At 47.4% G+C, this 15,757-nt stretch overlaps 1 protein-coding gene and 1 long non-coding RNA gene across 2 annotated transcripts in view; one reads left to right on the top strand and one right to left on the bottom strand.

The window, feature by feature from the left end:
- The window catches only part of grik2 (glutamate receptor, ionotropic, kainate 2), a 350,655-nt gene that overhangs the window by 224,152 nt on the left and 110,746 nt on the right, over positions 1-15,757 (bottom strand). The window contains exons 6-7 of the mRNA XM_085421989.1: positions 14,950-15,003; positions 7,904-8,077 (exon numbers count right to left, since the gene is read on the bottom strand). Coding sequence (XP_085278115.1) covers positions 7,904-8,077; positions 14,950-15,003 — 228 coding nt within the window. The remainder of the gene's footprint in view (positions 1-7,903; positions 8,078-14,949; positions 15,004-15,757) is intronic.
- LOC146658376 (uncharacterized) overlaps positions 13,873-15,757 on the top strand; it is a 52,209-nt gene continuing 50,324 nt past the window's right edge. The window contains exon 1 of the long non-coding RNA XR_014913704.1: positions 13,873-13,931. This is a non-coding gene — a long non-coding RNA (uncharacterized LOC146658376). The remainder of the gene's footprint in view (positions 13,932-15,757) is intronic.

The following is a 15,757-nucleotide window of genomic DNA, read 5'->3' as shown; positions in this document are numbered from 1 at the left end:
CAGGGACTTTATTGTTCTGCTGGGGGACTTCAACGCTCACGTGGGCAATGACAGTGTCACCTGGAGGGGTGTGAATCTGAGCCCCATCTGAAACCAAGTAGTTTTTTGTTGTTGGACTAACCACAGTTTGTCCATTACAAAGGTTTCATAAGTGCACATGGTGCCAGGACAACTTAGGTCCAGGTCCAGTTTTGTTATTGTATCATCAGACTACGCTCGGGTAAACACAGTTACTAAGCTGTCATCTTATCATCACCTGAGGGTGAGTTGGATCAAGAGACAGGAGAAGATGCTGAACAGACTGGCAGACCCAATCTTACAGAGAGGGTGAACTGGGAATGTCTGGCCAAAATTCCCCCATAGCTCTGTAAAAAACTTACTGGCTCTGGCTTGATTGCAGTTGTTGCTGCTAAGGGTGGCCCAACCAGTTATTAGGTTTAGAGGACAGTCACTTTTTCCCTGTTTGGATTTTTACCCATTAATCATAAACACCTATTAATCATTCATTTAAAAACTACATTTTCTTTTCACTTGCTTTAGCTTTGTCTCATATTTAATTTGTTTAATAACCTGAAACATTTATGTGTAAAAACCATAAAAAATAGGAAATCATGTTGAACATTCACACAGATTTGTGCCGTCAAAATGTTACATGTTGGCTGCTTCTTAGTGGGTTTCCTGGGTTTCTTTTCTGTGTGTGTGTGTGTGTGTGTGTGTGTGTGTGTGTGTGTGTGTGTGTGTGTGTGTGTGTGTGTGTGTGTGTGTGTGTTTAAATAAAATACATTCTGTACAGTAAATGTAAGGAGGTTCACTGCCACACTGTCCTGGAGTTCATCACGCATGTTCGAGTGGAGCTCAGATTATATGAACATGTCTGATGTCTGGATCTTACTTTAAATAATATCTGTCAAAAAGAAAACGGCTTTCCATCACAGCCTCATTTAAATGTGCCCATATCTGTAGCATATTTATGGTAATATGACAATAAAAGAGATTCAGCAGCACTGATGTGACTCTGAATACAAAGCAGCAGCAACAAACAAACAGATGACCTTGATGGCTCAAAGGTCATCCTGTTTGCACAGATGACAAGCCTAACTTCTGATAAAGAAATAAATGCAGTAATTACAGACATGCCCAAGTATTTTTTGAACCACTTTGAAAATTGCAGGCCACACAGTGAATCAGACAGCAGCTAAGGCAATTAACACGGAGAGATACTATGGTAATGAGGCGATGGTGCTTGTAAGGTCACTCACGTTGTGCATGTTAAGCCACAACTCAGGGCAGCGTTTCTTTGCCACTTGATTAATTGAAGGTGACATAAAGGTAAGAGGTGCAGAGTTAATTTATCTGATTTGTCCTACACTGACAGTTGCTAAATAATACAATCTTTATGAGTTTATTTAATCATCTTCCTGATCTGAGGCATTGTGTCGATCTTTTCAAGAAAATGCCACAAACCTTGTTCTTGTTTGATGGACTGAAAACATTCATGGTCTGGAGGGAATTATCAGTCTTGGTAGAGTTATGCAGTCTTGGACTGTACTTGTCAGCTATGTCTTCGTCCTGTAAATGCATCTTCCATGGATGCAAGAATGTTCAGCTTGAGCTTCTCATTTAAATGTCCTGAGAATTATGAAAGAACTAATAGTCTTAATGACTCAGTCAATGCTCAGCTGTGCACAGAGGTGAAACTCATCACAATGAAATGGAATCAGGCCTCATTTTACAGCTATAAATAAAATTAGACATTCATTTGCATGTTATTGAGTGAATAAGCGTTTGGTCTCCTCTGACCCAACCAGAATTCTGGCTCCCACAGATTGGCTGTGTGCCCATGTGGCACACAGATTACAGTCAATCAATCAATTACAGATATTCCTGATCTCACTTCATTAAGTGTATAAACCACACCTGTCCACATAATCATCACGGGCAAGACGACAGAGCTGTTAAGAGATGTCAGGGACAAGACTGTAGACCTGCAGAATACTAGAATAGCTAACAAGACCGATACCAAGAACGTTGGTGAGAAGCTGACGTAGCTGACGTGATTATTTGGAAATGGGAGAAACATAAAATGACCATCGATTGCTCTGGTCTGAACCAACGTGTTAAACAAAAACTTTGCATTAAGTATTTAGGGATTATTGGCACTTTTATAAAAATATATTACACATATACATGGTAGAAAATGAAAGTGCTGTTTTTATTAACTGAATGAATGAGTCTAGAACTCGTGGGAATTTCCTGTATTTCCTTCCTGATGCGCTGTCACTGCCTGAATCTTTTTTTTTGTTTGCTAGTTTTAGGGGTATCTCTCTGCTAAACTCTGTTAATCTTATAAGAGTCAAATTAGGGAGTCAAATGGTAATATATAATACAATTTGATTTATATAGCACGTTTAAAACTGAGGGTACACCAAAGTGCTTCGCAGTAAGGAATAAACAGGAAATGATTACACTGAACAGTAAGTCATTAAAACAAGGTAAACAAAGGCATTAATAAGTAGAGATAGGGAGAACTGAGAAATGAGTAGCGATACAGCAGTTAGTGAGCGGTGAAAATTCACAAGTAGGAAAAGCCGGGTTAAATAGGTAAGTTTTCAAGCGTGCTTTAACCCTTCTCAAGGCAGGCGCTGCCGATTTGCAACAGTTAAAAACTAACAACCTGATTACCCCCCATACTTATTTAGGTTTTTTTACTCAGAAGTACCACTGCAGGACTTGGTTGTGCATTAGCAACAAAAAGTTTAATTTGAGCCTGAGAGGGTTAAAGGATTGAATGGAGTCAGAGGCACGAATGGTAGCAGGAAGGTTTGATGCTACAGAGGCAAAGGCACGACCACCCCCAGTCTTCAGACGGTGCCTGGGCTGGGCCAGAAGAAACTGACCAAATGATCGTAAAGAACAGCTGGGAGTATAGAGACTGAGGAGGTCGGCGAGATAGTCAGGCACAAGGTTGTTTAGGCATTTGAACATAAGCAGCAGAACTTCAATACGAAGTTTAGGAGTCAGCCGATGTAAATCAGGGAGCACTGCAGTAATAGAGCCAAACTTTCTAGTTCCGGTTAGGAGACGAGCCGCAGCATTCTGAACGAGCTGTAATCGTTGGAAGTGAGCGAGGTGGAGTCCAGAGTAGAGTGAGTTACAATAATCTAATCTGGAGGTCACAAAGGCATGGATATGTTTATGGATAAGTTTATAGTAACATGTAGTGCTTTTACTCTTAAATAAGGTTCATGTAACATTAGGCTGATGTGTCCCTCACAAAATAGTGGAAATGCTTCTTTTTTCTAGGTACTTGTGTGGTGATATACATGTAAGTAGTACATTAATACTGTGGAGTGGAAGAGGAGGTCTGTGGATCACACAGTTTTTGATCGGTGCTAAATTGAGTGGAATAAAGTGGATAAATGAGAGCAATTTATTTGATCTGTAACATTCTCTTTTTTGCTTAAGTAAACATCCTAAACCAATGCAGGAGACTCAGATTTGGTCCTCTGCATCATTCTGAAAGCGGAACACAATCCTGTTAGTAGCAGCAGCAACAACACCACCAAAACCTTCTGCTTTTCCTTCAAATCTTGATTGTGTAATTAAAAATCCACTCTGGTGTTGTACAGATGCAAAGTTGAAAACATTTATGATCTTAACTGTTGATGTCGTAATGCCATGAGTTCCTTTTGATAAAATATTCTGAGCTGTCAGTAAAGATCCAAACAGAAAACTGTACACAGCGACATCAGAGTTTTCTCTACCACTCCATACTGCAGATCATGAACTGTGTCCAGAACTCCATATGAACATCTGGATTTAATTGTAATGCTTTGTTTAGAACATCAAGAAAACGTGTTACAGTATTTTGTTTCAAGTTGTCATTTTGATATGCAACATGGAACCTTAAACACGACACACAGATGAAGCTGTGGAACCTCCCGTCATGTCGATATGCTTTAGCTGCTAACTGATTGCCATTTGTCTAATTAATCAATCCCCAGCTAACACCAGCTATTAATTCACTGATGAGCAGGGTCACAGCACACTCCTCACACACATAAATCTTTGCCTGTTACTGATCCAAAAATAACTGCACAGCTTGATTTGTCTGATTAATCTCTGTGGTGCACTACAAAGTGAAAAGACCTTATTATTTAGCTTGTTTTTTTTTATCCATGGATTCGAGATATCAGCACGACTGTAGGACTTGCTGCTTCTGCTGGAAGCTAGTAGCAATAAAAACACCCTAAGCTTTAAGTGTTCAGTGAAAATGTCCAGTTATTACACACACAGTCCATTTTAGGTCTCAAGTGGGAAACTATTGATTGAACCACAAATCTAACAAAACAGCTTAAACTGAGTAACACCCACTTTCCAATATCAATCCAGAAACATGACTCAGCAAGTTGTTGCTCTTAGAAAAAAAAAACAATCTGCTATTCTCCTGAGGCAATCTAATGTTTTCAATCAGCAGCCAACATCAGCTGCTGCTGGTGCGGCTGCCAGTGCTGCCAATGCGTTCCAACTGGCATCAGACCAAATGGCTACATTTGGCCTAACATATAACACCTCAACAGTCATTGTGGAAATATAACACAAGGACTTTCACTCCTAACTTCCCTTCACCCACTTTCTATCTTTATTTTTCTTTTTTCATTCCTCCCACCATCTCATTTCTCTGTCCTGCTCCATTACTTTATTTCCCTTCCCATTCCTTGTCTCTGCTGGTTTGACACTTTTTGGCCGAGTTCCTAGTAAACAGTATGGAGGAACAGCTATTACACACAGTGTGCTCTGATCAGAGACGTTTCAGATCACAGCGACAGAGATGCTTCTCATCACACCTGGAACTCGTTTGGAACTCGGGTCACAAAGGTAGTCCGCCTGACTCCAGCAAGCTGCCTCGGACGTTATGGTAAGAGAAACCAGCGAATATACATCCTAAGAAGTCTGCCTCTCCGTGAATCGCTACCTTATCGTGGTGGAGGGGTTTGTGTGTCCTAGGGATCCCAGGGGCTATGTTGTCTGGGGGCAAATTGGTCCTGGGTGAGCGACCAGACAAAGAGCGATTCAGAAGACCCTTAGACCCTCGAGGGAACAGTTTACCCTGCCCTAGAGCCAGGACCGGTGAGGGTGCCCGAGGGCGAGCATCCGGTGGCCGGGCCTTAGTCCATGGGGCAGCCCGAAAAGGGGACATGGGCCCATCCTCCCGCAGGCCCACCACCGGCAGGAGGCGCCATAGGGGTCGGGTGCATTGTGTGCCGGGCGGCGCCCAGGAGCAGAGGCCCTGGAGGACTGATCCTCGGCTACCAAGACTGGCAATTGGGACATGGAATGTCACCTCTCTGGTGGGGAAGGAGCCTGAGTGCATGAAGTTGGAAGGTACCGGCTAGATATAGCCGGGCTCACCTCTATGCATGGCTTGGGCTCTGGAACGAGCCTCCTGGAGAGGGGCTGGACTCTGTCTCAGTCTGGAGTTGCCCCTGGTGAGAGGCGACGGGCGGGGTGGGTATTCTAATATCCCCTCGGCTTGCTGCCGGTATGTTGGGGTTCTTCCCGGTGGATGAGAGGGTTTGTTCCCTGCACCTTAGGGTCGGGGAATGGGTTCTGACTGTCATCTGCGCTTATGCGCCGAGTGGCAGTTCAGAGTACCCAGCCTTCTTTGAGTGCTGGAAGGTGCTCCATCTGGAGACTCTGTTGTCCTACTGGGAGACTTCAATGCTCATGTAGGTAACAACAGCGAGACCTGGGGGGGGCGTGATTGGAAGGAACGGCCTCCCTGATCTGAACCCGAGCGGTGTTTTGTTATTGGATTTCTGTGCAAATCATAGTTTGGCCATAACGAACACCTTGTTCGAACATAAGAGTGTCCATAAGTGCACATGGCACCAGGAAGCAAAAACTCGGGTGTGGGAGGAGTTCGGAGAGGCCATGGAAAAAGACTTTCGGACTGCCTCGAAGAGATTCTGGCAAACCATCAGGCGCCTCAGGAGGGGAAAGCGATGCTCTACCTGCACTGTGTATAGTGCTGGCGGAGCGCTGCTGACTTTGACTGAGAAAATTCTCGGGTGGTGGAAGGAATACTTCGAGGACCTCCTTAATCCCACTGACACGTCTTCCGAGGAGGAAGCAGAGTCTGGGGATGAGGGGAATGACCCGCCAATTTCCGGGGGCGAGGTCACTGAGGCAGTTAAACAACTCTTTGGTGGCAGAGCCCCTGGTGTGGATGAGGTCCGCCCCGAGTTCCTGAAGGCTCTGGACATTGTAGGGCTGTCCTGGTTAACACGCCTCTACATTGTTGCGTGGAGATCAGGGGCAGTACCCTTTGACTGGCAGACCGGGGTGGTGGTCCCCATCTTTAAGAAGTGGGACCGGAGGGTGTGTTCCAACTACAGGGGGATCACACTCCTCAGCCTCCCTGGGAAAGTCTATGTCAGTTTGCTGGAAAGGAGAGTTCGTCCGCTAGTCGAATCTCATACAGGAGGAACAATGCGGTTTTTGTCCTGGTCGCGGAACACTGGACCAGCTCTTTATCCTCTCCAGGATACTTGAGGGTGCATGGGAGTTTGCCCAACCAGTCTACATGTGTTTTGTGGACTTGGAGAGGGCATTCGACCGTGTCCCTCGGGGGGTCCTGTGGGAGGTGCTGCAGGAGTATGGGGTGTCTGGCCCATTGCTACGGGCCATTCGATCCCTATACAACCGTTGCAAGAGCTTGGTTCGCATTGCCGGCAATAAGTCGGACTCGCTCCCGGTGGGTGATGGGCTCCACCAGGGCTGCCCTTTGCGGATGCTGCACCGGTCCGTCGTGGTGAAGAGAGAGCTGAGTGTAAAAGCGAAGCTCTCAATTTACCGGTCGATCTACGTCCCTACCCTCACCTATGGTCACGAGCTGTGGGTAGTGACTGAAAGAACGAGATTGTGAATACAAGTGGCGGAAATGAGCTTCCTCTGAAGGGTGGCTGGCCTCTCCCTTAGAGATAGGGTGAGAAGTTCAGCCATCCAGGAGGGGCTCAGAGTAGAGCAGCTGCTCCTCCACATCGAATGGAGCCAGCTGAGGTGGTTCAGGCATCTGACAAGGATGCCACCTGGGTGAGATGTTCCGGGCATGTCCCACCAGGAGGAGGCACCGGGGCAGACCCAGGACACACTGGAGCGATTATATCTCTCGGCTGGCCTGGGAATGCCTGGGTGTTCCCCCAGATAAGCTGGAGGAGGTGGCTGGGGAGAGGGAGGTCTGGGCTTCTCTGCTTAGGCTGCTGCCCACGCGACCCGGCTTCGGATAAAGCGGAAGAAGATGGATGGAGAAGACTATCATTTCTAGAACACTGTTTTATGCCATTAGTGACTTGATGCCTGAAAACCACTGGGAAAATCACAAGGTTATTTCCACTGTCCAATTCGTCAACCACAGTAAGAAATACGTGCATGAGATGCAGTATAATATGTAATAAATGTAATAAATGTTCAAATTTCATGACTCTCAACTGAAGTATTTCTCCTACTTAAATGGATATACAACCAGGAGAATTGGGAGATATTATACAGAGTTTTTAATCATGGGAATCGTGAGTAAAACTTCAAGCTTGCATAGAAGGAAGCATCATATCATCACACTGAAGGTTAGAGCACTGACAAAACTGAAGAAGCAATCAACAGCAAAAATTAATGTACCTCTGTCTCAGTCTGATAGAAGTCTACAGCTGTGGCAACACATTTAATTACAAATTGTATTAACAAAGAAATCCCCTACTTTCATCATTCATTTCCTTCCTCACCATGACAACAGTTTCTGAGAAAGATCAATAAGTAACTGACCATGGGTCCACATCTGCATGTCAGTGAACAAAACTCTGGCAAAGTGCTTCATTATACATTCATGAACTTTGTCCAAACTCACAGTCATGAAGCCGTCCAGTAATCCGGAGTCAGGTTTCGGTGGAGCCTGCAGTCGCTCCATGGACCACTTCTCGATGATAGAAGCCACCTGGCTGTTCTCAGTGTTGAGTATCCTGAAACCCGTCATGTTTACACCACTGTACCGGTAAGGTTCCACGTCCAGTGCAAACAGATCCTGGAAAGAATAGATACAATGTTAACCTCTATGTATCATTTTATCCCCACTCATCCCTGCTATAAGCTGAAAGGCAAGGTGTACCCTGGACAGGTTCGTCAGTCTATTATAGGTTTAATTCAACAAACCCAACTCACCTGTCAACTTGTCCATCACTACTGCAAACAAGGAAGGGGTCAGAGGTGATCCTCACTGTAATCCCACCTCAACTTTGAACCCATATGCCACTCCTACCCCACACTCCACCTCAATACTGCTGTCCTTATACATGTCCTGCACCACCTAACAGACTTTTATGCTACGCCTGACTTCCACACAGAAAAATTTTAGAATACCATAGTTCCTCTCTTAGTACTATATACAAAGGCACTGATAATTTAGAATAAACACCCTTAAAGCAAATATTGCATTTGCAGTACGTTTTCTTTGCAGGGAATTCACAAAAAAAAAAAGTAAAGTAGAGAAAAAGAATAAGAGTGACAGCGTTTTGATCCCTGACAGCACTAACAGCCTTTCCAGGATGAGAGTGAGATGGAGCATTTACACTTTGATCTGAGTCAAATCTTTGACCTTGACTTGTACACACAGGCATTTGTGGATCTTGCATTTTGTTATGTAGATACTGAGAGGAAGTTTATTCTGAAATAACCAAAGGCAAGGTTAGGACACATATGATCTCTAATGTGACAGATTTTAACGAGCTGTCAAGAAGGACTGCTATTGTGAAGACAACAACAATTTAATTTCAGTTCAATTCAGTTTTATTTATACAGCGCCAACTCATAACAACAGTTGCCTCAAGGCGCTTTATATTGTAAGGCAGACCCTACAATAATACATACAGAGAAAAACCCAACAATCATATGACCCCCTATGAGCAGCACTTTGGCAACAGTGGGAAGGAAAAACTCTCTTTTAACAGGAAGAAACCTCTGGCAGAACCAGGCTCAGGGAGGGACGGAGCCATCTGCTGTGATTGGTTGGGGCGAGAGCAATGGGTCATTTGAACTAATTCTGAAATTATTTCACCAGTTGGCAGCAGAAACAGAGTAATTATTGTGAAAGTTACGATGAAAAGAATATAATGATAAATTTAAAAATTACATTAACAAAATGTCATCTGTTGTTGTTATTTGTCATTTGTCAGCACTGCATGTTCACTAGCAGTTTGCCAAATACTAGTGTCATTGTGTACATGGCAAAAACTGTTTTATAGTATATTTACTTTGACTGAAAGCCATTTTATTTTTGAAAGTTAGCTTTTTCCCTATGTGTACCAAAAGCAGCGATATTGTTCCAAATGTCTGAAATGATTGAACTGAAGGTTTGAAATGCTTTGTATGTATTATTTTAGGGTCTACTTTACAATATAAAGTGCCTTGAGGGGACTGTCGTTGTGATCTGGCGCTGTATAAATAAAATTAAAATTAAAAAATTAAAGTTGTTTGGCTCAAAGTATGTGAGCACATAGTTAAAGAAAAGCACCTGCCTCTTTCCTGATGCATGCCCAAATGAAGTTTGGATGCCTTGGATCACCAGATGAGAAATCATGTCATCATCTCAGTCTCATCTTTTATTAATCTGCCACATCATTTAATTAAATATCCGGACTGTGAAAGAAAATCATCGAATAAAGCACAGATGAATAGAATTACAACAGTGCATTTTATTTAATAATTTCTTCAGTTTTGATATCTCCAAACAAATGTGTCTGTGTAGGTTCTCCATCATCCAGCTCATGGTAATCTAAGGAGCTTGAAAAGAAAAGCGACTGGACTTCTTCAAGTTTCTTGAAGATGATTCATCTCTTATCTAAGAAGCTTCTTCAGTTCTAAAACCAAACGGTGGAGAGTCTCAGATAATTAAACCCTAGTGGGCGTTGTTCCTTAAGAGGCTTGTTGACACACTACTGATCCTGTGACTCATCACATGAGGCAAGGTGTGAGAAAGGGTGTGGGTCATTATAAGCAGAGGTTTCAACTGAAACCATTGTGAGACAATGCTTCACCCTAACACGTGACCTATGGAGATGACCTGACCCAAGATGTGAGTGGGCGTTAAGGCGTCTGGGAAGGATCTCAAAACTGGATTATAGATGGCAGACAGTTGGTGTCGTAAGCCACGCCCTCTGTTCAAAGATGGTCGCTCACAGTGGACACAGATGCTTCTTTCACTCCTCTTCAAACCATCTGTGTCATGGTCCTGGGTCATGTGACCCAGTGTGTTATGCTTAGCCTATTTTGATGTTTATTATTTGTTTAGGTTCTCTAAGGTAGTCCAGCCATTTGTATATATCACCCCTGCATTACGTCTCCCTTGCCCTTCGTGTGTTTATGTCTGTGTGTCTTGTACTGTCAAGTTCATGCTGTCAGTTATGTCACCTCCCCCTGTACTATGTCTCCCCGGTTCATGTCTCATGTTTCCTGTTTTACTTTGAAGGCCTGCATTCACTGTCAGTGTATTCAGTTTTACTCCTCCTGTCCTGTTGTTAAGTTCATGTGTGTCAGCTGCGTTCCCATGTGTGGTCACTTCCCCTGATCATCCCTCATGTGTATTTAGTCTCTGTGTTTCATACAGTCTGCGTCGCGTCATCTGTGTTACCACCCCCTGTGTTCCGTATCTCCAGCCATAGCTTTGCCTTAGTTTATGTCCAGTTTAGGTTTCTGTTTAACTATTACTCTTATGCTGCCCTCACTCTGTTTTGTTCCTTTCATCAGCCAGAATAAAAGGCTCGCTTTTGTTTAACTCCACTCCTGCATCCTCGCTTGTGTTCGCTCCTGGGACCACCACACACATTTCCGCACGGTCTGCCTCCGCAGACCGTGACAGTACGACGCGACCATGCCGGACCCAGCGACGCATGAGAGGGAGATCGTCCAGACGGTGGAGTCGCTCTGTGGTAAATGGCTGCAGTGCTCCGAAGAGGAGGAACGGGAGGAGTTAGCCCGCCAAGTGGGAGTATGCATGTCTGTGTTTCCCTGGCTATGGAAGGCACTACACCCGCTGATCACTGACCTTCTCGTCACCGCTCTCCAACTCCGTCCGCAGCCACGGCTGCCCAGTGTGCGGGCTGTGCCGCCAGAGCCCTGCTGTTGTCCCGTTTCCCCGCTGCTTCGCGAGCCGGAAGCAGTTGCGGTTGGAACGGTGAGGCTCGCCACCGTCACACCTTCCGCTCGCGCCCCGTCGGCGTCCGCGTCTTCACCGCGGTCTGGCCGCACGGCGTGGCGCACGGAGACGACGGAGGCCATAGACTTTGGCGAGGAAGAGCGGCAGCAGGTGTTACGGGCTTATCGGGAGGATGAGCTCCGGTGGAAGCCCTGGCTCATCCCGGAGGAGGACCTCTCACCTGCTGCACAGCCTACCAGCCGCTCGCCGTCTCCAATCCGCTTAGACTTCACTTCGCCTGCCTCATTTCTGGCAAGGATGTGGGCGGAAGACGGGGAGACCGCCGCTACGCCACCCTCTGCATTGGTGCCATCAGCGCCCATCGTGCCAGCTAAAAGAAGGGGGCGGCGCCGGCGCCGCCGTTGCACCGCATTAACTCCGGTGAGTGACTGCGTTTTCGTGCCTCAAGTCCCTTCTATGAAGCAGAGTGAGACAAGCATTGATTTGCCGAGGCCGGAGACTATAACGGAATTGGGCTCCAGAGCTGAAAGACCTGTGTGTGACTGCTTTGAAGGAGCACACAACGAAACCATAGACCATATTCCTGACTCTGTAGGATCCAGGATTTTTTCTAGCGTTGCTCTCACAGTCGCGCCACACGAAGCCCAGGTTCACGAGACAGCGAAAGGGGACCACACGTCTGCCGTACAGGCTGCTTCTCAGCCTGCTAGGAATGGCGTGAGCTTTCTCTCCGCCTCAGACTGCCTTCTGCTTCAGCCGTCTCTTCCAGCTGGAGGGCCCGAGGAGCCCGTTCAGCCTCATGCCTCGTCAGCTGGAGGGCCCGAGGAGCCCGTTCAGCTTCCTTCCACGTCAGCTGTACAGGCTGCTTCTCAGCCTGCTAGGAATGGCGTGAGCTTTCTCTCCGCCTCAGACTGCCTTCTGCTTCAGCCGTCTCTTCCAGCCGGAGGGCCCGAGGAGCCTGTACAGCCTCAAGCCATGTCAGCTGGAGGGCCCGAGGAGCCCGCCCGGCCTCACGCCACGTCGGCTGGAGGGCCCGAGGAGCCCGCCCGGCCTCACGCCACGTCGGCTGGAGGGCCCGAGGAGCCCGCCCGGCCTCACGCCACGTCAGCTGGAGGGCCCGAGGAGCCCGTCCAGCAACCTTCCTTGTCAGCTGGGGGTTCAGGAGAACCGCACCAGCCTCATGCCTCGTCAGCTGGAGGGCCCGAGGAGCCCGTCCAGCAACCTTCCTTGTCAGCTGGGGGTTCAGGAGAACCGCACCAGCCTCATGCCTCGTCAGCTGGAGGGCCCGAGGAGCCCGTCCAGCAACCTTCCTTGTCAGCTGGGGGTTCAGGAGAACCGCACCAGCCTCATGCCTCGTCAGCCGGAGGGCCCGAGGAGCCCGTCCAGCCTCATGCCACGTCAGCTGGAGGGCCCGAGGAGCCCGTCCAGCACCATGCCACGTCTGCTGGGGGGCCCGAGCCGCCCGTCCAGCACTATGCCACGTCTGCTGGGGGGCCCGAGCCGCCCATCCAGCCATCTTCTGCTTCTGTTACGCCTGGTCCGGCCTCTGCTTCTGCCTGTGCTTCACCTGGTCCAGCTTCATCAGAGTCTTCATCCTCGCCTAGTCCAGCTTCTGCCTGTGCTTCGCCTGGTCCTGCCTCGCCTGCTCCGGCCCCGCCATCGCCTGGTCCGGCTTCTGCTTCGCCTGGTCCAGCTTCGGCTTCTGCTCCTGCTTCGCCGTCGCCTGGTCCAACCTCTGCGTCAGCGCCTGCTTCGCCGTCGCCTGGTCCAACCTCTGCGTCACCGCCTGCTTCGCCGTCGCCTGGTCCAGCCTCTGCGTCAGCGCCTGCTTCGCCGTCGTCTGGTCCAACCTCTGCGTCAGCGCCTGCTTCGCCGTCGCCTGGTCCAGCCTCTGCCTCAGCTCCTGCTTCGCCGTCGCCTGGTCCGGCTCCGTCGCCTGTGGCTGGCACGCCACCGCCTGGTCCGGCTCCGTCGCCTGTGGCTGGCACGCCACCGCCTGGTCCGGCTCCGCCTGGTCCGGCTCCGTCGCCTGTGGCTGGCACGCCACCGCCTGGTCCTGCCTCGTCTGGTCCTGTGCCCACCGGGCCTTGGCCAGTGCGCCTGACACTGGAGAGCCACCGCTGCCTTCCGCGCAGTCGGCCCCCTGAGCTGCTTCGCCGTCCCCTTCGCCGCCGCCGTTGCCTTCCGCACGGCTGGCCTCCTGACCGGCTCTGTCACCTGTGGCGCCCGCCTGGTCGGCCCCCCGACCGTGTGACCCTTGAATTCTTGTGCCCGTGGGCTCCGGGTCGGCCTCCTGAACTGCACCGCCACTGCCTCCCGCATGGACAGCCTCCTGATGGGAGATGGCGTGGCCTGTTGGGTTGCCGCCCTCCGGGCCGACCCCCTGAGCTATGTTTGGACTGTTGTCACGTGCTCCAGTGTTTTTTGTTGGCTGTTTTTTCTTTCTTGTTCTGGTCCCTCCGTCCTGGTCCCCCGCCGCCCGCCCGGGCTCGGTGGTCTGTTTCTTTTGGTTTAGGGCTGTCTGGAGCCAGCCCTTGGTGGGGGGGTGGTGTCATGGTCCTGGGTCATGTGACCCAGTGTGTTATGCTTAGCCTATTTTGATGTTTATTATTTGTTTAGGTTCTCTAAGGTAGTCCAGCCATTTGTATATATCACCCCTGCATTACATCTCCCTTGCCCTTCGTGTGTTTATGTCTGTGTGTCTTGTACTGTCAAGTTCATGCTGTCAGTTATGTCACCTCCCCCTGTACTATGTCTCCCCGGTTCATGTCTCATGTTTCCTGTTTTACTTTGAAGGCCTGCATTCACTGTCAGTGTATTCAGTTTTACTCCTCCTGTCCTGTTGTTAAGTTCATGTGTGTCAGCTGCGTTCCCATGTGTGGTCACTTCCCCTGATCATCCCTCATGTGTATTTAGTCTCTGTGTTTCATACAGTCTGCGTCGCGTCGTCTGTGTTACCACCCCCTGTGTTCCGTATCTCCAGCCATAGCTTTGCCTTAGTTTATGTCCAGTTTAGGTTTCTGTTTAACTATTACTCTTATGCTGCCTTCACTCTGTTTTGTTCCTTTCATCAGCCAGAATAAAAGGCTCGCTTTTGTTTAACTCCACTCCTGCATCCTCCTGGGTCCACCACACACATTTCCGCACGGTCTGCCTCCGCAGACCGTGACAATCTGTCCTCTCTGTCCAAAATGTGAACACTGACATCCTCAAAGAGTGACCTTTGACCTTTAGGTGCAGATGGACTGCTGAGTCTTGTAGTCACAAGACTACACAAGACTGGAAGACTCAGTCAGAAGGCGACATACTTTGTATGTTACATACATACCATAGCTCAGGGTGGAATTAGTAGCACTTTTTACACAGTAAGACTAAACTATTAATCAAGAAAAAGATGAAAAAGAAGAACAATGAACAAACAATAACAAAAAGAGGAAGCAGAAAAAAGGAGGAAAAATATGATGGAATGAAGAAACATTTGGAAGATGATTCATATTAAAAGATATCATCAGCTGATAAAGGAAGGATAAACCAAGAGAAAATAAGATGTTACAAAGTAGTGTGATATTATTTTCTTTGGCTCTGGAAAATGAATCACCCACTGAAAGAAAAATAAATGAAATGAAGATTGAGAAGCTGCACCATCTAATGTTTTGACCATGCAACAAATCTTTATGGCGATATGGAACTGTGAGTTCGATCTGATGAAGAAATGACTGTGCAGGACAGTCTCTGACTCTACTTACCAGTGTGGTAAATATATAATGATAGTACTCTGTCATCATCCCCATGGCAAGAGCCTAAGAAAGACAGTGACAGAAGGGGGCACATTGGGAGAGATTTATAAATAAATCAGGAAGCAGATAAAATGTTTTGTCATATTCTGCACACACACACACACACACACACACACACACACACACACACACACACACACACACACACACACACTGTTTTGTAAGGCTACATCGCTGTGTTACCATGTAATGTGAGAAGGCATATATTGTGCTACACTGCTTTAGCCCACCAAAAACACAACCATGCGAGGCAGGACACAGCGCCCAGGGTGATCATACATTTAGAATACTGCTAAAGTACAATATGCATAATTCTGTGGAACATCTGGAACATTAGCATCACCAAACTAACATTCACAAGTAGTATTAAGCACTGCAGAGTGGAGCTATTGTAAAAGAGCTGCTTTTGTTTATTTTTATTTCAAAAAATCAAAAACATATTTTTCCAGTGTTAAACTGTTTTCAGTGCGTGAAAGTGTAAACATGGTATGTAAAACGATTTAACATTTCTCAATAACAAAGCAGTCTGCAGAGTACTAATCCCTGAATATGCAAAGGTTTGTGTTACTGCATTATGTCATCACAAAGACGGATATGTTCCTGTAACAATAAATACATCTTCTAAAAGCAAAACCAAATGTGCTCATTGTGCTTGTAGCACACAAGACTCTGAGTCTGAATGTGGCACATTTTCATGTAACACTTTTCTTCTAGTGAAAAAATAATCTGACTTCTTACTGTCATACTCTTGAGGAAA

The sequence above is a fragment of the Rhamphochromis longiceps genome, linkage group LG11 (assembly GCF_057381845.1).
Source record: "Rhamphochromis longiceps isolate RC_006_pf linkage group LG11, R_longiceps_female_GT1.1, whole genome shotgun sequence".
In the NCBI taxonomy this organism is placed as follows: Eukaryota; Metazoa; Chordata; class Actinopteri; order Cichliformes; family Cichlidae; genus Rhamphochromis; species Rhamphochromis longiceps.
This window is presented reverse-complemented; position numbering and strand designations above follow the sequence as displayed.